Source organism: Salmo salar, chromosome 15 (genome assembly GCF_965601325.2).
Source record: "Salmo salar chromosome 15, fSalSal1, whole genome shotgun sequence".
NCBI lineage: Eukaryota > Metazoa > Chordata > Actinopteri > Salmoniformes > Salmonidae > Salmo > Salmo salar.
In genome coordinates, this window is record NC_138305.1 from 4087804 (window position 1) to 4112861 (window position 25058).

The following is a 25058-nucleotide window of genomic DNA, read 5'->3' on the forward strand; positions in this document are numbered from 1 at the left end:
CTGGCGGCTCCGGACTGGCGGGCAGCTCTGGCGGCTCCGGACTGGCGGGCAGCTCTGGCGGCTCCGGACTGGCGGGCAGCTCTGGCGGCTCCGGACTGGCGGGCAGCTCTGGCGGCTCTGGAATGGCGGGCAGCTCTGGCGGCTCCGGACTGGCGAGACCCACTGGAGGCCTAGTCCTGGGAGGTGGCACAGGACGGACCAGGATGGGGAGACCCACTGGAGGCCTAGTCCTGGGAGGTGGCACAGGATGGACCAGGATGGGGAGACCCACTGGAGACCTGGTCCGTGGAGCAGGCACAGGACTGACCAGGATGGGGAGATCCACTGGAGGCCTGGTCCGAGGAGGAGGCACAGGATAAACCGGGCTGTGGGGGAGCACTGGAGTTCTGGTACGGACACTCTTTACCCACACTCCAGCCTGAATGCCCACTTTGGCCCGGCACGGGCGGAGAGCAGGCATTGGGCGAACTGGACCCTCCCAGCGCCCTGGAGTCCAGACGCGCTGAGCTGGCACAACCCGTCCTGGCTCGATGCCTGCACTCACATGGCACTTGCGGGGGGGTGGCCTATAGCGCACCGGGCTATGCACGCATACTGGGGACACCGTGCGCTTTACCGCATAACACGGTGTCTGACCAGTACTGCGCTGCCTCCTGTAAGCACGGGGAGTTGGCTCAGGTCTACCACCTGACTCCGCCAATCTCCCCGTGTGCCCCCCCCCCCAAAAAAAAATGTATTGGGGCTGCCTCCCGTGTCCGTCGCTCTCCCTCGACAGGTTGTTGCAGTGGTCAAATAATTGATCCCATGTCCAGTCAATCCTGGACTCCAACACCTCCAGCGACCAGGATGCCATGACTTCCCGAGCGCACTGCTTCCTATAGTCCTCCTTGTGCTGCTCCTTCCTCCGCTGCTTGGTCTTCTTGTGGTGGGTAATTCTGTAACGGCCGTCGTGAGAGAGAGTAGACCAAGGTGCAGCGGAGTTAGTGTTCATCATAAATTTAATAACAGAAAGAACACTATATGAAACAAAACAAGAAAACCGACAGCCAAACAGTCCTGTCAGGTGCAAAACACTAACAGAAACAATTACCCACAAAACCCAAAGGAAAAACATGCTCCTTATGTGTGACTCCCAATCAGCAACAACGAGCTTCAGCTGTGCCTGATTGGGAGCCACACACGGCCCAAAACAAAGAAATACAAAAACATAGAAAAAGGAACGTAGAACGCCCACCCAATGTAACACCCTGGCCTAACCAAAATAAAGAACAAAAACCCCTCTCTATGGCCAGGGCGTTACATCATGCTGCCAGATTACAGTAAGCCTGAGGTTTATGAGGTTTATGGTAAATGTTGCACTGAACACAATGTTTTTTCACCGCGTCGCCCTTCCTATGCTCTCCTCAGGTGTGAACCATGGTCAATCCCAGAGCAGGCGGGGCATCACCCGTCTGAATGTCCTCCACCGGAAGAACCGTTACGGGGAGACTCTACTCCACATTGCAGCCATGCAAGGAGACACCCAGCGGATCAGAGACATGCTGTCGCTGAGCCCCGACATCAACATGGCCGACAACGCAGGTAAAACATTAGAGGAGGGTGGTGGGCAGCAATCTGTCACTACAGTTAGTTTCAAATAACTTTATAGATACTCACACACAGTGCCTAAAATTAACACCTGCCAAATGCGGGTAGATTCTGGCATTGGCGGGTAAAATTTGTGAATAAATATAGTCAAGTATGATCACATTTATAGTAAAATAAAGGCTGCAGAAGCTGCTTTCTTAGCTGGTAAATGAATCACACAAAGTCAAAAAACGATGAATCCTATATAGCCTATTCAATTTCACCTCGCGCTGCAACACTGCCTGGCTGGGGGCTGGACGTCCGTGAAGATCTGAGTGAAATATACATTTTAGTAGCGCTGCTTACAGGCATAAAAGTTTGTCTAATTTACTTGAAATGAAAGTCTACTGAAGTGAGACTTTTTCCTTGTGTTTCTTTGCTATTTACCTTGTTTTGTTCACAAGCTATGTTGTTTTTCACTGTTTTGAGTTTCAACTGCTAGGGAAGAGAAGACAACACTGTTACCAGTGAGACTCTCAATCTCACAGGCACAAACATGAATCGAGTCACATTACCACGGTAACCTCCCGCCCTTAAAGGGACAGGTGAACACTTTTGTCTCATCTGTGATATTCTGGTCAAAAGACTCAGGTCACAAAAAATGAAATGAAGTTAAACAATATACCACATTACTTCTTAACTGTAATACATGTATTGTGTTAGAAATATTACAAAGCATGCATATCAATTTTTTTGTGTGTTTTGTTGGTATAAATTTAGCAGAAGAACAAAAAAATAGGCTGGTAGTAAAGAATCTGAGTGGCTGGTGGACCAAAATGTTAATTTAGGCCCTGCTCACAAAGTTGGCAGGTAAGACACTGAACTGGAGGGGGTACATTTAGGGACACTGGACTGGAGGAGGTACATTTAGGGACACTGTTTCCTCTTTAGACTTTCATTGATATTTTTCTTTAGACTGAATGAATAGAAATGTTTTGTTCATCAAAATGGACATTTGCCTTTTTTGCTGTCTGTTTTTATGAGTAGGGTCATTTCCTGTGTATAGTGATGCAGGAATTAATTAACTCGTCCTAAACAGACTTGAATAAAACAAATAGAGCATCTCTCTATGCTGTGACCATCAGTTGTTGCTTTATTGTTTCTTACAGGTTGGACTCCTCTTCACGAGGCAGTGTCCCACGGTCACTATGAGATCACTAAGTACCTGATCCAGGCAGGAGCTCTGGTCAACTGTACTGGAGACAATGGAACCACACCTCTACTTGATGCTGTAGAGCAGGAAGACCTGCAGGTACATATACCATACTTCGGTCTGCTTCTTGGCACTGATGCCCTAGGCTTGCTTGTGTGTTTGTGCTGCATATACAGTGGGAAGAAAAAGGTATGTGAACCCTTTAGAATTACGTGGATTTCTGCATAAATTGGTCATAAAAGTTGATCTGATCTTCATCTAAGTCACAACAATAGACAAACACAGTCTGCTTAAACTAATAACACACAATTATAATTATTCATGTCTATTGAACACACCGTGTAAACATTCACAGTGCCTTGGATTTAATAGCTGCTTGACCCTCCTTTGGCAGCAATAACCTCAAACAAACATTTTCTGTAGTTGTGGATCAGACCTGCACAACGGTCAGGAGGAAGTTTGGTCCATTCCTTTTTACAAAACGGTTTCAGTTCAGCAATATTCTTGGCGTGTCTGGTGTTAACTGCTCTCTTGAGGTCATGCCACAGCATCTAAATTGGGTTGAGGTCAGGACTGACTGGGTGTATTTTCTTCTGTTGAAGCCATTCTGTTGTTGATTTACTTCAGTTTTTTTCAGTCATTGTCCTGTTGCATCACCCAAATTCTGTTGAGCTTCAAGTGGCGGACAGATAGCCTAACGCTCTCCTGCAAAATGTCTTGATAAACTTGGCAATTGATTTTTCTGTCGATTTATAGCAAGATGTCCAGGCCCTGAGGCAGCACAGCAGCCCCAAACCATGATGCTCCCTCCACCATACTTTACAGTGGGGATGTGGTTTTGATGTTGGTGTGCTGTGTCTTTTTTTCTCCACACATAGTGTTGTGTGTTCCTTCCAAACAACTCAACTGTAGTTTCATCTGTCCACAGAATATTTTGCCAGTAGTGCTGTGGAACATCCAGGTACACTTTTGCAAACTTCAGATGTGCAGCAATGGTTTTTTTTGGACAGCAGTGGCTTCTTCTGTGGTGTCCTCCCATGAGCACTATTCTTGTTTATTGTTTTACGTATCGTAGACTCGTCAACAGAGGTGTTAGCATGTTCCAGAGAGTTCTGTAAGTCTTTAGCTGACACTCTAGAATTCTTCTTAACCTTATTGAGCATTCTGCACTGTGCTCTTGCAGTCATCTTTGCAGGACAGCCACTCGTAGGGAGAGTAGCAACATTGCTGAACTTTCTCCATTTATAGACAATTTGTCTTACCGTGGACTGATGAACATCAAGGCTTTTAGAGATACTTGTATAACCCTTTCCAGCTTCATGCAAGTCAACAATTCTTAATCTTAGGTCTTCTGAGATCTCTTTTGTTCGAGGCATGGTTCACATGAAATCAAATCAAATTTATTTTTATATAGCCCTTCGTACATCAGCTGATATTCTCAAAGTGCTGTACAGAAACCCAGCCTAAAACCCCAAACAGCAAGCAAAGCATGTGAAAGAAGCACGGTGGCTAGGAAAAACTCCCTAGGAAAAACTCCCTAGAAAGGCCAAAAACCTAGGAAGAAACCTAGAGAGGAACCAGGCTATGAGGGGTGGCCAGTCCTCTTCTGGCTGTGCAGGGTGGATATTATAACAGAACATGGTCAAAATGTTAAAATGTTAAAATGTTCATAAATGACCAGCATGGTCAAATAATAATAATCATAGTAGTTGTCGAGGGTGCAACAAGCACGTCCGGTGAACAGGTCAGGGTTCCATAGCCGCAGGCAGAACAGTTGAAACTGGAGCAGCAGCACGGCCAGGTGGACTGGGGACAGCAAGGAGTCATCATACCAGGTAGTCCTGAGGCATGGTCCTAGGGCTCAGGTCCTCCGAGAGAAAGACAGAAAGAGAGAAAGAGAGAATTAGAGAGAGCATATTTAAATACACACAGGACACCGGATAAGACAAGAGAAATACTCCAGATGTAACAGACTGACCCTAGCCCCCCCGACACATAAACTACTGCAGCATAAATACTGGAGGCTGAGACAGGAGGGATCAGAAGACACTGTGGCCCCATCCGATGATACCCCCGGACAGGGCCAAACAGGCAGGATATAACCCCACCCACTTTGCCAAAGCACAGCCCCCACACCACTAGAGGGATGTCTCCAACCACCAACTTACCGTCCTAAGACAAGGCCGAGTATAGCCCACAACGATCTCCGCCATGGCACAACCCAAGGGGGGGGGGGCGCCAACCCAGACAGGAAGACCACGTCAGTGACTCAACCCACTCAAGTGACGCACCCCTCCCACGGACGGCATGGAAGAACACCAGTAGGCCAGTGACTCAGCCCCTGTAAAAGGGTTAGAGGCAGAGAATCCCAGTGGAAAGAGGGGAACCGGCAAGGCAGAGACAGCAAGGGCGGTTCGTTGCTCCAGCCTTTCTGTTCACCTTCACACTCCTGGGCCAGACTATACTTAATCATAGGACCTACTGAAGAGATAAGTCTTCAGTAAAGACTTAAAGGTTGAGACTGAGTCTGCGTCTCTCACATTGGTAGGCAGACCATTCCATAAAAATGGAGCTCTATAGGAGAAAGCCCTACCTCCAGCCGTTTGCTTAGAAATTCTAGGGACAATTAGGAGGCCTGCGTCTTGTGACCGTAGCGTACGTGTAGGTATGTACGGCAGGACCAAATCGGAACGATAGGTAGGAGCAAGCCCATGTAATGCTTTGTAGGTTAGCAGTAAAACCTTGAAATCAGCCCTTGCCTTAACAGGAAGCCAGTGTAGGGAGGCTAGCACTGGAGTAATATGATCACATTTTTTGGTTCTAGTCAGGATTCTAGCAGCCGTATTTAGCACTAACTGAAGTTTATTTAGTGCTTTATCCGGGTAGCCGGAAAGTAGAGCATTGCAGTAGTCCAGCCTAGAAGTAACAAAAGCATGGATTAATTTTTCTGCGTCATTTTTGGACAGAAAATTTCTGATTTTTGCAATGTTACGTAGATGGAAAAAAGCTGTCCTTGAAACAGTCTTGATATGTTCTTCAAAAGAGAGATCGGTGTCCAGAGTAACGCCGAGGTCCTTCACAGTTTTATTTGAGACGACTGTACAACCATCCAGATTAATTGTCAGATTCAACAGAAGATCTCTTTGTTTCTTGGGACCTAGAACAAGCATCTCTGTTTTGTCCGAGTTTAAAAGTAGAAAGTTTGCAGCCATCCACTTCTTTATGTCTGAAACACAGGCTTCTAGCGAGGGCAATTTTGGGGCTTCACCATGTTTCATTGACATGTACAGCTGTGTGTCGTCCGCATAGCAGTGAAATTTAACATTATGTTTTCGAATGACATCCCCAAGAGGTAAAATATATAGTGAAAACAATAGTGGTCCTAAAACGGAACCTTGAGGAACACCGAAATTTACAATTGATTTGTCAGAGGACAAACCATTCACAGAGACAAACTGATATCTTTCCGACAGTTAAGATCTAAACCAGGCCAGAACTTGTCCATGTAGACCAATTTGGGTTTCCAATCTCTCCAAAAGAATGTGGTGATCGATGGTATCAAAAGCGGCACTAAGATCTAGGAGCACGAGGACAGAGGCAGAGCCTCGGTCTGACGTCATTAAAAGGTCATTTACCACCTTCACAAGTGCAGTCTCAGTGCTATGATGGGGTCTAAAACCAGACTGAAGCGTTTCGTATACATTGTTTGTCTTCAGGAAGGCAGTGAGTTGCTGTGCAACAGCTTTTTCTAAAATTTTTGAGAGGAATGGAAGATTCGATATAGGCCGATAGTTTTTTATAATTTCTGGATCAAGATTCGGCTTTTTCAAGAGAGGCTTTATTACTGCCACTTTTAGTGAGCTTGGTACACATCCGGTGGATAGAGAGCCGTTTATTATGTTCAACATAGGAGGGCCAAGCACAGGAAGCAGCTCTTTCAGTAGTTTAGTTGGAATAGGGTCCAGTATGCAGCTTGAGGGTTTGGAGGCCATGATTATTTTCATCATTGCGTCAAGAGATATAGTACTAAAACACTTTAGTATCTCCCTTGATCCTAGGTCCTGGCAGAGTTGTGCAGACTCAGGACAATGGAGCTTTGGAGGAATACCCAGATTTAAAGAGGAGTCTGTAATTTGCTTTCTAATGATCATGATCTTTTCCTCAAAGAAGTTCATAAATTTATTACTGCTGAAGTGAAAGCCATCCTCCATTTGCGAAGGCTGCTTTTTAGTTAGCTTTGCGACAGTATCAAAAATAAATTTCGGATTGTTCTTATTTTCCTCAATTAAGTTGGAAAAATAGGATGATCGAGCAGCAGTAAGGGCTCTTCGATACTGCACGGTACTGTCTTTCCAAGCTAGTCGGAAGACTTCCAGTTTGGTGTGGCGCCATTTCCGTTCCAATTTTCTGGAAGCTTGCTTCAGAGCTCGTGTATTTTCTGTATACCAGGGAGCTAGTTTCTTATGACAGATGTTTTTAGTTTTTAGGGGTGCAACTGCATCTAGGGTATTGCGCAAGGTTAAATTGAGTTCCTCGGTTAGGTGGTTAACTGATTTTTGTCCTCTGACGTCCTTGGGTAGGCAGAGGCAGTCTGGAAGGGCATCAAGGAATCTTTGGGTTGTCTGAGAATTTATAGCACGACTTTTAATGCTCCTTGGTTGGGGTCTGAGCAGATTATTTGTTGCAATTGCAAACGTAATAAAATGGTGGTCCGATAGTCCAGGATTATGAGGAAAAACATTTAGATCCACAACATTTATTCCATGGGACAAAACTAGGTCCAGAGTATGACTGTGGCAGTGAGTAGGTCCAGAGACATGTTGGACAAAACCCACTGAGTCGATGATGGCTCCGAAAGCCTTTTGGAGTGGGTCTGTGGACTTTTCCATGTGAATGTTAGTCACCAAAAATTAGAATATTATCTGCTATGACTACAAGATCCGATAGGAATTCAGGGAACTCAGTGAGGAACACTGCATATGGCCCAGGAGGCCTATAAACAGTAGCTATAAAAAGTGAGTGAGTAGGCTGCATAGATTTCATGACTAGAAGCTCAAAAGACGAAAACGTCATTGTTTTTTTTTTTGTAAATTGAAATTTGCTATCGTAAATGTTAGCAACACCTCCGCCTTTGCCGGATGCACGGGGGGTATGGTCACTAATGTAACCAGGCGGTGAGGCCTCATTTAACACAGTAAATTCATCAGGCTTAAGCCATGTTTCAGTCAGGCCAATCACATCAAGATTATTATCAGTGATTAGTTCATTGACTATAACTGCCTTGGAAGTGAGGGATCTAATATTAAGTAACCCAATTTTGAGATGTGAGGTATCACAATCTCTTTCAATAATGGCAGGAATGGAGGAGGTCTTTATACTAGTGAGATTGCTAAAGCGAACACCGCCATTTTTAATTTTGCCCAACCTAGATCGAGGCACAGACACGGTCTCAATGGGGAAAGCTGAGCTGACTACGCTGACTGTGCTAGTGGCAGACTCCACTAAGCTGGCAGGCTGGCTAACAGCCTGCTGCCTGGCCTGCACCCTATTTCATTGTGGAGCTAGAGGAGTTAGAGCCCTGTCTATGTTCGTAGATAAGATGAGAGCACCCCTCCAGCTAGGATGGAGTCCGTCACTCCTCAACAGGCCAGGCTTGGTCCTGTTTGTGGGTGAGTCCCAGAAAGAGGGCCAATTATCTACAAATTCTATCTTTTGGGAGGGGCAGAAAACAGTTTTCAACCAGCGATTGAGTTGTGAGACTCTGCTGTAGAGCTCATCACTCCCCCTAACTGGGAGGGGGCCAGAGACAATTAATCGATGCCGACACATCTTTCTAGCTGATTTACACGCTGAAGCTATGTTGCGCTTGGTGACCTCTGACTGTTTCATCCTAACATCGTTGGTGCCGACGTGGATAACAATATCTCTATACTCTCTACACTCGCCAGTTTTAGCTTTAGCCAGCACCGTCTTTAGATTAGCCTTAACGTCGGTAGCCCTGCCCCCTGGTAAACAGTGTATGATCGCTGGATGATTAGTTTTAAGTCTAATACTGCGGGTAATGGAGTCGCCAATGACTAGGGTTTTCGGCAATGCACATCAGGCAATGCTTCTTGTGAATAGCAAACTCACATTTTGTGAGGGTTTTTTATAGGGCAAGGCAGCTCTAACCAACATCTCCAATCTCGTCTCATTGATTGGACTCCAGGTTAGTTGACTCCTGACTCCAATTAGCTTTTGGAGAAGTCATTATCCTAGGGGTTCACATACTTTTTCCAACCTACACTGTGAATGTTTAAATTATGTATTCAATATAGACAAGAAAAATGCAATAATTTGTGTGTTATTAGTTTAAGCACACTGTGTTTGTCTATTGTTGTGACTTAGATGAAATTTGATGACCAATTTATGCTGAAATCCAGGTAATTCCAAAGGATTCACATACTTTTTCTTACCACTGTAAGATAATATTTGTTTTGCTTTGTGTGTCCCAGATAGCAGAGTTGCTGTTGAGGCACGGGGCAGACCCTCTACTGAAGAACAACGACGGACAGACAGCCTATAGCAACACCACAGAACCCTGTCTGATTAAACTCATGGAGAAAAACATCCCCAATAACAAGAGAAAGGCACTAGCAGGTCTGAACCTGTCCATAACCAAGGGTGTCTCTGTATTCGTCCCAAATGGCACCCTATTCCCTATATAGTGCACTACTTTAGACCAGAGCCCTATTCCCTATATAGTGCATTACTGTTAACCAGGTACCTATTCCCTATATAGTGCACTACTTTTGACCAGGTCCCAAATTAAATAGGCTTACATGTTGTTCTCTCTGTGTGTCTCTTGTAGGAAGAAGCGTTGAGCAGTCAGGAGCAGGAGGACCCATGTAAGTTGGTGGTGGGGGGGAAAGTGGCTGAGGTTTTACAAAACTAGAAAGCCCCAATGTCATAGGCACATTTCATATCACCTGGGCTATACACGTGGCTCAGTTGGTAGAGCTTGGCGCTTGAAACGCCAGGGTTGTAGGTTCCATTCCTGCTGTGGCCACAACACGAAATCTGTATGCATGCATGACTTAAGTTGTGTCAGCTAAATGGCCTATTTTTATGTATTACACAACAAACCTGAAGTACATTGCTAATGATTGATAAACATTTGTAGTGATTTATTTCACACTCCCAACACACACATCAAACTAAGTCAACACAATGTCATATACTGTAAGATCTCTAGTCCATTGTAAATAAGCTACCCTCCTGTTGGTTTTTAGAACTTTTTGAGGACCTGGGGACCCATACCAAATCTTCTCAGTCTCCTGAGGGGGAAAATATGTTGTCGTGCCCTCTTCACGACTGTCTTGGTGTGTTTGGACCATGATAGTTTGTTGGTGATATGGACACCAAGGAACATGAAACTCTCGACCCGCTCAACTACAGCCCCGTCGATGTGAATTGGGCTGTGTTCGGCTCTCATTTTTTCGTAGTCCACGATCAGCTCCTTTGTCTTGCTCACATTGAGGGAGAGGTTGTTGTCCTGGCACCACACTGCCAGGTCTCTGACCTCCTCCCTATAGGCTGTCTCATCGTTGTCGGTTGATCAGGCCTACCACCATTGTGTCGTCAGCAAACTTAATGATGGTGTTTGAGTCGTGCTTGGCTATGCAGTTGTGGGTGAACAGGGCGTACAGGAGGGGACTAAGCACGCACCTCTGAGGGGCCCCAGTGTTGAAGATCAGCCTGGCAGATATGTTGTTGCCTACCCTTACCACCAGGGGGCAGCCCGTCAGGAAGCCCAGGATCCAGTTGCAGAGGGAGGTGTTTAGTCCCAGAGTCCTTAGCTTAGTGATGAGCTTTGTGGGCACTATGGTGTTGTAGTCAATGAACAGCATTCTCACATAGGTGTTCCTTTTGTCCAGGTGAGAACGGGCAGTGTGGAGTGCGATTGAGATTGTGTAATCTGTGGATCTCTTAGGGCGGTATGCGAATTGGAGTGGTTCTAGGGTTTCCGGGATGATGGTGTTGATGTGAGCCATTACCAGCCTTTCAAAGCACTTCATGGCTACCGACGTGAGTGCTATGGGGTGGTAGTCATTTAAAGGACTTGCTCACATCGGCTATGAAGAGCGTGATCACATAGTCGTCCGGAACAGCTGGTGCTTTCATGCATGCTTCAGTATTGCTTGCCTCGAAGCAAGCTTAAAGGGCATTTCGCTCGTCTGGTAGGCTCGCGTCATTGGGCAGCTCGTGGCTAGGTTTCCCTTTTGTAGTCCGTAATAGTTTGCAAGCTCTGCCACATTCAACGAGCATCAGAGCCGGTGTAGTAAGATTCAATCTTAGTCCTGTATTGACGCTTTGCCTGTTTGATTGTTATATGAGGGCATAGCGGGATATCTTATTAGCGTCCGGATTAGTGTCCTGCTCCTTGAAAGCGGCAGCTCTAGCCTTTAGATTGGTGCGGTTGTTACCTGTAATCCATGGCTTCTGGTTGGGATATGTACGTACGGTCACTGTGGGGACGATTTCGTCTATGCACTTATTGATGAAGCCGGTAATTAAGGAGGTATACTCCTCAATGCCAATGGATAAATCCCGGAACATATTCCAGTCTGTGCTAGCAAAACTGTCCTGTAGCGTAGCATCCGCGTCATCTGACAACTTCCGTATTGAGTGAGTCACTGGTACTTCCTGCTTTCGTTTTTGCTTGTAAGCAGAAATCAGGAGGATAAAATTATGGTCAGATTTGCAAAATGGAGGGCGAGGGAAAGCTTTGTATGCGTCTCTGTGTGTAGAGTAAAGGTGGTCTCGAGTTTTCTTCCCTTTGGTTGCACATGGTAGAAATTAGGCAAAACGGATTTAAGTTTGCCTGCATTAAAGTCCCCGGTCTTAGTGCCAGCATCGGTTTGTGGTGGTAAATAGACGTCTATGAAAAATATAGATGAAAACGCCCTTGGTAAATAGTGGGGTCTACAGCTTATCATGAGACACTCTACCTCACGCGATCTATACCTGGAGACTTCCTTAATATTACCGTAAATTCCGGACTATAAGCCGCAACTTTTTTCCCAGCTTTGAACCTCGTGGCTTAAACAATGACGCGGCTAATATATGGATTTTTCCCGCTTTCAATTTATATATAAAAAAAAAAAAAAAAACCACATTCTGTGACGTGCTCAGTTTTTTGGCGGCATGAAGCTTTCATTAGACCGATGAAATTGCCGAACGGGTTAAGGTCAAACAACTTTTTTGTCTACTGTTTAGATTAAATCGAGCGCTCTCAAACTTCCCATCATTCTGATTACAGTAGTCATTTTGTCACCCTCATCATGGCAAAGACACGGAGAAATGCATATGATGCAGCTTTCAAGTTGAAGGCGATTGATCTGGCTGTTGGAAAAGGAAATAGAGCTGCTGCACGGGAGCTTGGTCTTAATGAGTCGATGATAAGACGTTGGAAACAGCAGCGTGAGGAATTGACTCAGTGCAAAAAGACAACTAAAGCTTACTGCTAATTCTTTATTTTTTGTTACAAGCCGTGTTTCATTAAAGCCTATTTATTTTTGTTACAAGCCGTGTTTCATTAAAGCCTATTTATTTTTGTTACAAGCGGTGTTTCGTTAAAGCCTGTGTAAAGTTCATTTGTTTCAATGTACCGGTAGGCACCTGCGGCTTATAGACATGTGCGGCTTATTTATGTTCAAAATAATATATATTTTTTAATTCAGTGGGTGCGGCTTATATTCAAGTGCGCTTAATAGTCCGGAAATTACAGTAGACATCGCGCACAAGCTATTATTGACTAATAGACACACACCCCCGCCCCTCGTCTTACCAGACGTAACTGTTCTGTCCTGCTGATGCATGGAAAACCCAGCCAACTATATATTATCTGTGTTGTCGTTCAGCCACGACTCGGTGAAACATAAGATATTACAGTTTTTAATGTCACGTTGGTAATATAGTCTCGAACAGAGCTCATCCAGTTTATTCTCCAGTGGTTGCACGTTGGCCAATAGAACGGATGATAGAGGTGCGTTACCCACTCGTCAACGAATTCTCACAAAGCACCCCGATTTCTGCCCCTGTATTTCCGTCTTTCCTTCACGTGAATGACAGGGATTGGGCCCTGGTCTCGGAGAAGCAGTATATCCTTTGCGTCGGACTCATTAAATAAAAAATCTTTGTCCAGTTCGAGGTGAGTAATCGCTGTTCTGATATCCAGAAGCTCTTTTCGGTCATAAGAGATTGTTGCAGCAACATTATGTACAAAATAATTTACAAACAATACGAAAAAACACACAAAATAGGACAGTTGGTTATGAGCCCGTAAAATGTCAGCCATCCCCTAAGGCGCAATTATATCAACCAGTTAATTGCTAGAATCAGGTGTACTAGATTTGGGTTAGAGTAAAAACCTACAGGACGGTAGCTCTCTAGGAACAGGGTTGGGAAGCCCTTGTCTGGGGTATATTAGCCTAATATCAGTTGTCTGTAAAGGAGACCGTTGAGGTCTGTGTCTGAGGGCACTGTGTCCAGGAACATCCCTGGGGGGTCCCAGAGCGGGCGGACCGTCACCCCTCTGAATAACCTCCACCGGAAGAACTGTTACGGGGAGACTCTACTCCACGTTGCAGCCATTCAGGGAGACACCCAGGGGGTCAGAGACATGCTGTCACAGGGTCTCGACGTCAACATGGCCGACAACGCAGGTAAGACATATAGCAGCCATTTATGCTGAACAAAAATATGAACAAAAACGCAACTTGCAACAATGTCAACGATTTTACTGAGTTACAGTTCATAAATAAATAAATTAGGCCCTAATCAATGGATTTCACATGGGTGGGCCTGGGAGGGCATAGGCCCACCCACTTGGGAGCCAGGTCCAGCCATCAGAATATGTTTTTCCCCATAAAAAGGCTTTATTACAGACAGAAATACTCCTCCGTTTCATCAACTGTCCGGGTGGCTGGTCTCAGATAATCCCGCAGGTGAAGAAGCCAGATGTGGAGGTCCTGGGCTGGCGTGGTTACACGTGGTCTGCGGTTGTGAGGCCATTTGGATGTACTGCCAAATTCTCTAAAACGACGTTGGAGGCAGCTTATGGTAGAGAAATGAACATTAAATTCTCGGGCAACAGCTCTGGTGGACATTCCTGCAGTCAGCAAGCCAATTGCACACTCCCTCTGTGGAATTGTTTTGTGTGACAAAACTGCACATTTAAGAGTTGCCTTTTATTGTCCTCGGCACAAGGTGCACCTGTGTAATGATCATGCTGTTAAATCAGCTTCTTGATATGCCATACTTGTCAGGATCATCTTGGCAAAGGATAAACTCTAACTAACAGGGATGTAAACACATTTCTGCACAACATATGAGAGAAATAATATTTTAGTGAATGTGGAACATTTCAGTTCAGTTAGTACACTGATTTTACACTGCTAAGAGTTAATAATATTGCACATTTATGGCGTGTTAACAGTTATGAAAATATATATAATTTTAAACTTCCTGCTTTGCTCCTATGAGTGAGTACACTTGCAGTGGCCGCCAATCCACCCATTATGCTAACATTGACTTGAATGGGCACTCCTTTTCTATTCAGTATTGTTCTATGTGTACACTATTAGTGATTCATAATGGAAGGCTCAATCAACAAGTGACCAGGTTTTCCCACATGAAAAAATACTACAGTTTACTATGGAGTACTACAAAAACACTGCCCCCCCCCATATCGCAATTTGTGCTACCCATAACTGGTAAACCTACATGCCAAGTATAGACCATATTGTGTTCCCTACAGGTTATACAAAAGAGCAGAAGCTCTGAACTATCAGCCCTGCCTGCCTGCCTGTTATGGAACATTTACTCTTCTAGTATTCCTCCCTACCTACCTGTTATGGAATATATTGTGTTCTCTACAGGTTATAGAAAAGAGCAGACGCTCTGATCTATCAATCTATCAGATCCCAGTCCTGCCTGCCTGCCGACCTACACTACCGTTCAAAAGTTTGGGGTCACTTAGAAATGTCCTTGTTTTCCATGAAAACATACATGAAATGAGTTGCAAAATGAATTGGAAATATAGTCAAGATGTTGACAAGGTTATAAATCATGATTTTTTTTTGTTGTAAGGGGTGCGTAATCGGTGGCAGGGAAGTCAGACGCAGGAGAGCAGAACTTGGTAATAGCAGGAGCAGTTTAATAGCAAAACCCGCGGCATAAAAATAACAAGAATAATTGGGTACAAAAACAAACAACACGTGCACAAGCACTTACAATAAACAATCCCACACAAAGACATGGGGGGGACACAGAGGGTTAAATACACAACAAATGATTGAGGGAATTGAAACCAGGTGTGAGGAAAACAAGACAAAACACATGGAAAATGAAAAGTGGATCGATGATGGCTAGAAGACCGGCGACGCCAACCGCCGCCCGAACAAGGAGAGGTCGCGACTTCGGCGGAAGTTGTGACAGTACCCCCCCGCGCCGACGCCGGCCTCGGGGACGACCCGGAGGGCGAGGCGCAGGGCGATCCGGATGGAGACGGTGGAACTCCCGCAGCATTGAAGGGTCCAACACGTCCTCCACCGGAACCCAGCACCTCTCCTCCGGACCGTACCCCTCCCAGTCCACGAGGTACTGAAGGCCCCTCGCCCGACGCCTCGAATCCATGATAGAGCGAACAGAGTACGCCGGGGCCCCCTCGATGTCCAGAGGGGGCGGAGGAACCTCCCGTACCTCAAACTCCTGGAGCGGGCCAACCACCACCGGCCTGAGGAGAGACACATGGAACGAGGGGTTAATACGGTAATCAGGGGGAAGCTATAACCTATCACAAACCTTGTTCACTCTCCTCAGGACTTTAAATGGCCCCACAAACCGCGGATCCAGCTTCCGGAAGGGCAGGCAGAGGGGCAGGTTTCGGGTCGAGAGCCAGACCCGGTCGCACCGGGGCCTCACTGCAGTGACGGTCTGCGCTGGCTTTCTGGTGTAGCACGGCCCGCTGGAGGTGAACATGGGCGGCGTCCCATGTCTCCTCCGTGCGCCTAGAACCAGTCGTCCACCGCAGGAGCCTCGGTCTGACTCTGATGCCAAGGCGCCAGAACCGGCTGGTACCTCAGTACACACTGGAAGGGGGAGAGGTTAGTGGAGGAGTGGCAGAGCGAGTTCTGAGCCATCTCGGCCCAGGGCACGAACGCTGCCCACTCACCCGGCCGATCCTGGTAATACGACCACAGAAACCTGCCCACATCTTGGTTGACTCTCTCTACCTGCCCGTTACTCTCGGGGTGAAAACCCGAAGTAAGGCTGATCGAGACCCCCAGACGTTCCATGAACGCCTTCCAGACCCTTGAAGCGAACTGGGGACTTCGATCAGACACTATATCCTCTGGCACCCCGTAGTGCCAGAAGACGTGCGTAAACAAGGCCTCCGCAGTCTGTAGGGCTGTAGGGAGACCGGGCAGAGGGAGGAGGCGGCAGGACTTAGAGAACCGATCCACAACGACCAGGATCGTGGTGTTTCCCTGTGAGGGGGGAAGGTCGGTAAGAAAATCCACCGACAGGTGCGACCAATGCTGCTGTGGAACGGATAAGGGGTGTAGCTTCCCTCTGGGCAGGTGCCTAGGAGCATTACACTGGGCGCACACCGAAAAGGAGGAAACATAAACCCTCACGTCCTTGGCCAAGGTAGGCCACCACTACTTCCCAACCAAACAGCGCACCGTCCGACCGATCCCAGGATGACCAGAGGAGGGTGACGTGTGGGCCCAATAGATCTACCGGTCACGGACAGCAGACAGAACATACAGACGCCCAGCGGGACACGAGTGGAGCGGGCTCTGCACGTAACGCCTGCTCAATGTCCGCGTCCAGCTCCCACACTACCGGCGCCACCAGGCAGGATGCCGGGAGTATGGGAGTGGGATCCATGGGCCGCTCCTCTGTGTCATACAGTCGGGACAGTGCATCTGCTTTCACGTTTTGGGAACCTGGTTCGTAGGAAAGGGAAAAAACAAAACGGGTGAAATTCATGGCCCACCTTGCCTGGCGAGGGTTCAGTTTCCTCGCTGCCCGGATGTACTCCAGATTGCGGTGGTCAATCCAGATGAGAAAAGTGTGTTTAGCTCCCTCAAGCCAATGTCTCCACACCTTCAGAGCCTTGACGACAGCCAACAGCTCCCGGTCCCCCACGTCATAGTTTCACTCCGCCGGGCTGAGCTTCTTCGAGAAGGCACAGGGGCGGAGCTTCGGTGGCGTACCCAAGCGCTGAGAGAGCACAATCCCAGCCTCGGACACGTCCACCTCCACTATGAACGCCAAAGACGGATCCGGATGGGCCAGCACGGGAGCCGAGGTAAACAGAGCCCTCAGGTGACCAAAAGCCCTGTCCGCCTCAGCCGACCACTGCAAACGCACCGGGCCCCCCTTCAGCAGTGAGGTAATGGGAGCTGCTACCTGACCAAAACCCCGGATAAACCTCCGGTAGTAATTGGCAAACCCTAGGAACCGCTGCGCTTCCTTTACCGTGGTGGGAGTCGGCCAATTACGCACGGCTGAAATGCGGTCACTCCATCTCCACCCCCGAGGTGGAAATGCGGTACCCTAGGAATGAGATGGACTGCTGGAAGAACAGGCATTTCTCAGCCTTGACGTACAGGTCATGCTCCAACAGTCGACCAAGCACCCTGCGCACCAGGGACACATGCTCGGCGCGTGTAGCGGAGTATATCAGAATGTCATCAATATACACCCTGCCCGTGCAGGTCCCTGAAAATCTTGTCTACAAAGGCTTGGAAGAGTGATGGAGCATTCATCAACCGTACGGCATGACGAGGTACTCATAATGCCCTGAGGTCGTACTGAACGCCGTCTTCCACTCGTCTCCCTCCCGGATACGCACCAGGTTGTAAGCGCTCCTGAGATCTAGTTTGGTGAAGAAGCGCGCCCCGTGCATTGACTAAATCGGCATGGCGATAAGAGGTAGCGGGTAACTGTACCTCACCGTGATCTGATTTAGGCCTCGGTAGTCAATACACGGGCGCAGACCTCCCTCCTTCAAAAAAAAAAGAAACTCGAGGAGGCGGGTGAAGTGGAGGACCGAATGTACCCCTGACGCAGGGATTCGGAGACATATGTTTCCATAGCCTCCGTCTCCGCCTGTGAGAGGGGATTCACGTGACTCCTGGGAAGTGCAGTGTCTACCAGGAGATTTATCGCACAATCGCCCCGTCGATGGGGTGGTTATTGAGTCGCCTTCTTTTTGGAGAAGGCGAGAGCCAAATCGGCATATTCAGGGGGAATGCGCACGGTGGAGGCCTGGTCTGGACTTTCCACCGTAGTAGCACCAACGGAAACCCCTAAACACCTCCCCGAGCACTCTCGAAACTCCTAAACCCCTCCCCGAGCACTCTCGCGACCACCTCGTGAGAGCCCTCCGTTGCCAAGAAACAGTGGGGTCATGACAAGCTAACCAGGGTAGTCCTAGCACCATGGGAAACGCAGGAGAGTCAATGAGGAAGAGACTGATTCTCTCCTTGTGACCCCCCTGCGTCACCATACCCAGAGGAGCGGTGGCCTCCCTAATCAACCCTGACCCTAATGGTCGACTGTCTAAAGCGTGAATGGGGAAGGGCACAGCCACTGGAACAATGGGGATCCCTAAACTAAGGGCGAACAATCTGCCTATAAAATTCCCAGCAGCGCCTGAATAGACGAGCGCCTTATGCTGGGAATGCAGGGACAACTCAGGAAAAGAAACATACAAACACGTGTGCAACTGAGGGCTCTGGGTGAGAATGGTGCCGGCTCACCTGGGATGACGCCAGAACGCCCTGCCTGCTGCCTCGATCCCCAGAGGAACCAACCCGGCACCGACCGGCAGTGTGACCTCTGCAGCCACAGATGGTGCACGAGCCGGAACCTCCTCTAGTCTCCCTACGTACAGCACCTCCCAGCTCCATGGGCACCGGAGCAGCGGTGCTGGGGGATGGAACCGACAGAACCCGATCTGGACGTCCAGCAGGTTATCCAGCCGAATGGACAGGTCCACCAGCTGGTCGAAGGTGAGGGTGGTGTCCCTGCTGGCCAACTCCCGATGGACGTCCTCATGCAAACTGCAGCGATAGTGGTCGATCAGGGCCCTATTGTTCCATCCCGCGGCCAGGGTCCGAAAATCCATGGCGAACTCCTGTGCGCTCCTCGTCCCCTGCCTCAGATGGAAGAGACGTTCACCCGCCGCTCTACCCTCGGGTGGATGGTCGAAGACTGCTCGGAAGCGGCGGGTGAAATCCTTGAAATGGTCCAGCGCCGCATCTCCTTCTCCCCACACGGCGTTGGCCCACTCCAAGGCTTTCCCAGAGAGGCACGAGACGAGGGCGGACACCTTCTCACGACCTGAAGGAGCCGGGTGGACGATTGCCAGGTAGAGGTCGAGCTGCAACAGGAATCCCTGGCAGCGTGCAGCTGTCCCGTCATACTCCCGGGGAAGGGCGAGACAAATCCCACTGGGACCGGGTGAAGGGGGGGGGGGGCGAGTAGTGGAGACCCTGGTTGTGCTGGTGGAGGCGCTGGAGGAACTCTCTGTCCCTCCCAGCGGTCCATAGTTTGGACAACGCTGTCCATGGCGGCGCCGAGATGGAGCATCGCCGCATGCTCCCAGACGCGCTCCTCCACCCCTATTCCAGGGGCACCTGCTCCTGCTGACTCCATATGTCGGTGTGGGATTCTGTAGCGGGGTGCGTAATTGGCGGCAGTGAAGTCAGGCGCAGGAGAGCAGAACTGGGTAATAACCGGAGATTTATTAAGCAAAACCAATGGCATCCAGAACAACAAGATAAATGGGCACAGAAATAACCCGTTGTGCGCTCACGGGGAACTTGCACAAGCACTACAATAAACAATCCCACACAAAGACATGGGGGGAACAGAGGGTTAAATACACAACAAGTAATGAGGGAATTGAAACCAGGTGTGAGGAAAAACAAGACAAAACACATGGAAAATGGATCGACGATGGCTAGAAGACCGGCGACGCCGAGCGCCGCCCGAACAAGGAGAGGACCCAACTTCGGCAGAAGTCGTGACAATACCATAGTATACTATAGTATTTAAAAAAAAAAAAATGTTTGTCTGTTATCTCATGCAGGTTGGACTCCTCTTCACGAGGCCGTGTCCCACGGTCACTATGAGATCACTAAGTACCTGATCCAGGCAGGAGCTCTGGTCAACTGTACTGGAGACAATGGAACCACACCTCTACTTGATGCTGTAGAGCAGGAAGACCTGCAGGTACATATATGTCTGTGTGTGTGTCACTATAAACCACTTCCACCTACATCCAAATAAAGTACAGAATCACTAATGGCCTTTAGCACCCAGACTAGTTTCATGTATGCATGTTTGTGTGAAAGAGAAAGACTGAGAAATTGTGTGCATGTGTGAGAGAATTTGTGTATGTGTGCTTTAGAGCTGGGCAATACTGGCAAAAATCCATATCACAATAAATTGACTGAATTATTATTGTTATTATCGCGATAAAAATAAATTAAACGATAAGATTCATAAAACTTCTATTACTGCTTTGAATGTTGTATCTATCAATTGTCCTATTAACAATCACCCATATTAGCAAACATTTATCATTTCAAACGTCACATTTCTCTATTAGGACCATATTCATAGGTTGCACCTCCGGCACTCGGTCGCGTCATGTCGTTGTTATGAACGTTCTCAAGCCTCCCTTTACCAGCCGTGCATTAGTGATGCCCTGAAGTCATGATAAGCTCAGTCATTCTGGACGGAGGCTAACGACTGTTTAAAATAAATTACACTAATAGTGCTTGTCAATACTATGACATTACTAACATAGTCAAATATTTAGTAGGAAACAACTTTGCCAGCAGATCACCGACCATTTCGAATCCCACCGTACCTTCTCCACTAATATAATTTACAGCCAATCTGTAAATAGCACACCCAACTACCTCATCCCGATATTATTACTTACTCTCTTGCTCTTTTGCACCCCAGTATCTCTACTTGCACAATATCATCTGCACATCTATCACTCCAGTGTTAATGCTAAATTGTAATTATTTCACCTATATGGCCTATTTATTGCCTACCTGCCTACTTTTCTACATTTGCACACATGCGTTTGTTTATGTGTAACTCTTTGTTGTTTTTGTCCCACTGCATTGCTTTATTTTGGCCAGGTCGCAGTTGTAAATGAGAACTTGTTCTCAACTGGCCTACCTGGTTAAATAAGAAATAAAAATAATAATGTCGTCAAATTTACTTTAGACAGATGGCAATGTGTCATTAGCTAGCAAAGTTAGTAAAACTAATTGCTAGCAATGCTAACTTTAGTTAGCTAAAATCTGTTGTACTCCCTTCAATCTTAGCTAACTAGCTAACGTTACAAAACATGCAACCCATGAACGTGACGAAACATGCAACCCATGAATTGGTTATTTATTGTAATGAACGATATCAGCAAAATGTTCACGATAAGGGGTCAGTTTGGTCAGTGTCAAAAAAATGTAGTTTATCGGCCCAGCTCTGTGTTTGCACATGTGAGTGTTACCTCTGTAAATGCATACTAGGTCAGCTGTGTTTTGCTTTGTGTGTCCCAGATAGCAGAGTTGCTGTTGAGGCACGGGGCAGACCCTCTACTGAAGAACAACGACGGACAGACAGCCTATAGCAACACCACAGAACCCTGTCTGATTAAACTCATGGAGAAAAACATCCCCAATAACAAGAGAAAGGCACTAGCAGGTCTGAACCTGTCCATAACCAAAGACATGTTATTCTGTTGTTTCTTTGGTTTAGGTTTCTACCAAATGTTTTGCTGTTGTCTATATTATTTCATGGTAAAGCTATATTGTTCTAGGCTTGGGTGAGTTTCCTAAAAGCTTTGTAACGCTGTCATTTTTGGTCCAGTGACAAGGTGATCTTAGTCCTACAAAGCCTCCAGGAAACTCACCCCTGTCCTGTTCTGTTCTGTTCTGTTCTGTTTTGCCTAGTACCAACTAAACGACCGGCAGACTCGTCCCAACTCAGCCCGTCCCAAAGTGGAACAGGGAGGAAGCTCAGGAGGTTACCAGTTCAGGCAGATCAGACCAGCACTGACCAGGAGAGATATCAGCAGAGATGCACAACAACCAGGTCTGAAACCTGCAACACAGACCAGCAGAGACGTGCAACAACCAGGTCTGAAACCTGCAACACAGACCAGCAGACGCGCGCAACAACCAGGTCTGAAACCTGCAACACAGACCAGCAGAGACACGCAACAACCAGGTCTGAAACCAGCAATACTGACCAGCAGAGACGCACAACAACCAGGTCTGAAACCTGCAACACAGACCAGCAGAGACACGCAACAACCAGGTCTGAAACCAGCAACACTGACCAGCAGAAACGCACAACAACCAGGTCTGAAACCTGCAACACAGACCAGCAGAGACGCGCAACAACCAGGTCTGAAACCAGCAACACTGACCAGCAGAGACTCACACCAACCAGGTCTGAAACCAGCAACACTGACCAGAGATGCACAACAACCAGGTCTGAAACCAGCAACACTGACCAGCAGAGATGCACACCAACCAGGTCTGAAACCAGCAACACTGACCAGCAGAGATGCACACCAACCACGTCTGAAACCAGCAACACTGAGCAGCAGAGATGCACAACAACCAGGTCTGAAACCTGCAACACTGACCAGCAGAGATGCACACCAACCAGGTCTGAAACCTGCAACACTGACCAGCAGAGAGACACAACAACCAGATCTGAAACCTGCAACACTGACCAGCAGAGACGCACAACAACCAGGTCTGAAACCTACAACACTGACCAGCAGAGATGCGCAACAACCAGGTCTGAAACCAGCAACACTGACCAGCAGAGATGCACAACAACCAGGTCTGAAACCTGCAACACTGAGCAGCAGAGAGACACAACAACCTCTACTAAAGGTATTTGAACCAGGTGTCTGCGTGTCTCTGTGAAAACTGTCATGTCTATGTATGGGCTGTAGTGATGTATGGGCTGTAGTGATGTAGGGCTGTTGGGCTGTAGTTCTGCTGTAGTGATGTAGGGCTGTAGTGATGTAGGGCTGTAGTGTTGTTGGGCTGTAGTTCTGCTGTAGTGATGTAGGGCTGTAGAATGTATGGGCTGTAGTGTTGTTGGGCTGTAGCAGTGGTGTAAAGTACTTTAGTAAAAATACTTTTAAGTAATACTTATCTCGTTTTTCGGGGTATCTGTACTTTACTTTACTATTTATATTTTTGACAACTTTTACTCCACTACATTCCTAAAAAAAATAATGTATTTACGTTTTCCCTGACACCCAAAAGTACTCGTTACATTTTGAATGCTTAGCAGGACAGGAAAAAGGTCCAATTCACACACTTATCAAGAGAATATCCCTGGTCGTTCCTATTGTCTCTGATCTGATGGACTCACTAAACACAAATGCTTTGTTTGTAAATTACGTCTGAGTGTTGAGCTGTGACCCTGGCTATCTGTAAATTAAAAAAATCAAGAAAATTGTGTCGTCGGGTTTGCTTAATGTAAGACATTTTAAATGATTTATACTTTTACTTTTGATACTTAAGTACATTTAAAACCAACTAGACTTTTACTCAAGTAGGATTTTACTGGGTAACTTTTACTTGAGTAACTTTCTATGAAGGTATCTTTACTTTTACTCAAGTATGACAATTGGGTACTTTTTCCACAACTGGGCTGTAGTGATGTAGGGCTGTAGTGATGTAGGGCTGCTGTAGTGATGTAGGGCTGCTGTAGTGATGTAGGGCTGCTGTAGTGATGTAGGGCTGCTGTAGTGATGTAGGGCTGCTGTAGGGATGTAGGGATATAGGGCTGTAGTGATGTAGTGCTGTAGTGATGTAGGGCTGCTGTAGTGATGTAGGGCTGCTGTAGTGATGTAGGGCTGCTGTAGTGATGTAGGGCTGCTGTAGTGATGTAGGGCTGCTGTAGTGATGTAGGGCTGCTGTAGTGATGTAGGGCTGCTGTAGTGATTTAGTGACGTAGGGCTGCTGTAGTGATGTAGGGCTGCTGTAGTGATGTACGGCTGTTGGGCTGTAGTGATGTAGGGCTGTAGTGATGTAGGGATGTAGGTTGGACTGTATTGGTTGTAGGGCCGTTTCTATCACCTCCTGTCTCTCTCTAAGTCCAATACATATGAAGACTGGTTCTCATAGCCCCCTGTAGTACAGTCATGTACTCTTCCCTGTACTAGTCCCCATCATAGAACTAGCATTACTAGAACAGATATTCTTACCATTCTCCATTGAGTGTACCCACCAATCAAATCACTATTGGTCAGGCCTCCTGAGTGGCGCAGTGGTCTAAGGCACTAAAGATCTGTGCCACTAGAGATCCTGGCCGGCTCTGTCGTAGCCGGCCGCGACCGGGAGACCCATGGTTGCGGTGCACAATTGACCCAACATCGTCCGGGTTAGGGTGAGGGTTTGGCCAGCAGGGATGTCCTTGTCCCATCACGCTCTAGCGACTCCTGTGGCGGGCCGGGCGCGTGCGCGCTGACACGGTCGCCAGGGATATGGTGTTTCCTCCGACACATTGGTGTGGCTGGCTTCTGGGTTAAGCAGGCATTGTTTCAAGAAGCAGTGCGGCTTGGTTGGGTTGTGTTTCAGAGGGCCCTCGACCTTTGCCTCTCCCGAATCTGTACTGGAGTTGCAGCGATGAGACAAGACTGTAACTACCAATTGGATACCACGAAATTGGGGAGAACATTTAAAAAATATACAAAATAAGCTTGAAAAAAAATCAATATTGGTCAGGGCTTTGTCGTTTCTAGTGATTCGATTTCTATGGTCCCCATACAGACCTGGCCACCAGAAGAACCTCTCCTACTCCTCCTTACCCTCAACCAATCCCAGAGGTCCTGAGGAGAAGGAGTCCGCTCTATGTCCCCAACCCTGATCCAGAGGTACAAGGAGAGGACAGTGTTGCTATTAGTGACAGCGAGAGTGACGAGACCGTTGACTACACAGGAGAGGTTTTTAACATCTCGTCGGACGAAACAGAAGACTGGACTCATGAAACCACGCTGGAGTTCTACAGAGAGGGAGCTGTGAGGAGCAGGGAGGACTCTGGTTGAGCTGGGTTATAGCTTGTTGTGTTTTGTCTATGACATCACATTTGTTGTTGTTTCGTCTATGACATCACACTTGTTGTTGTGTTTTGTCTATGACATCACATTTGTTGTTGTATTTTGTCT

General features: G+C 47.4%; 1 protein-coding gene and 1 non-coding gene across 3 annotated transcripts in view; both read left to right on the forward strand.

Moving 5' to 3' along the window:
• Positions 1 to 25058, forward strand: part of LOC106570830 (uncharacterized) — a 106200-nt gene that overhangs the window by 12619 nt on the left and 68523 nt on the right. For both annotated transcript variants that reach the window (XM_082961555.1, XM_082961556.1), the window contains exons 9-16: positions 1408 to 1581; positions 2736 to 2878; positions 9274 to 9418; positions 9630 to 9666; positions 13274 to 13485; positions 19932 to 20074; positions 21421 to 21565; positions 21814 to 22770. In XM_082961555.1, the coding sequence (XP_082817681.1) occupies positions 1408 to 1581; positions 2736 to 2878; positions 9274 to 9418; positions 9630 to 9666; positions 13274 to 13485; positions 19932 to 20074; positions 21421 to 21565; positions 21814 to 22770 (1956 nt within the window). The remainder of the gene's footprint in view (positions 1 to 1407; positions 1582 to 2735; positions 2879 to 9273; positions 9419 to 9629; positions 9667 to 13273; positions 13486 to 19931; positions 20075 to 21420; positions 21566 to 21813; positions 22771 to 25058) is intronic.
• Positions 9751 to 9827, forward strand: trnas-uga (transfer RNA serine (anticodon UGA)). The gene has a single exon. It is a non-coding gene; the product is annotated as a tRNA-Ser (tRNA).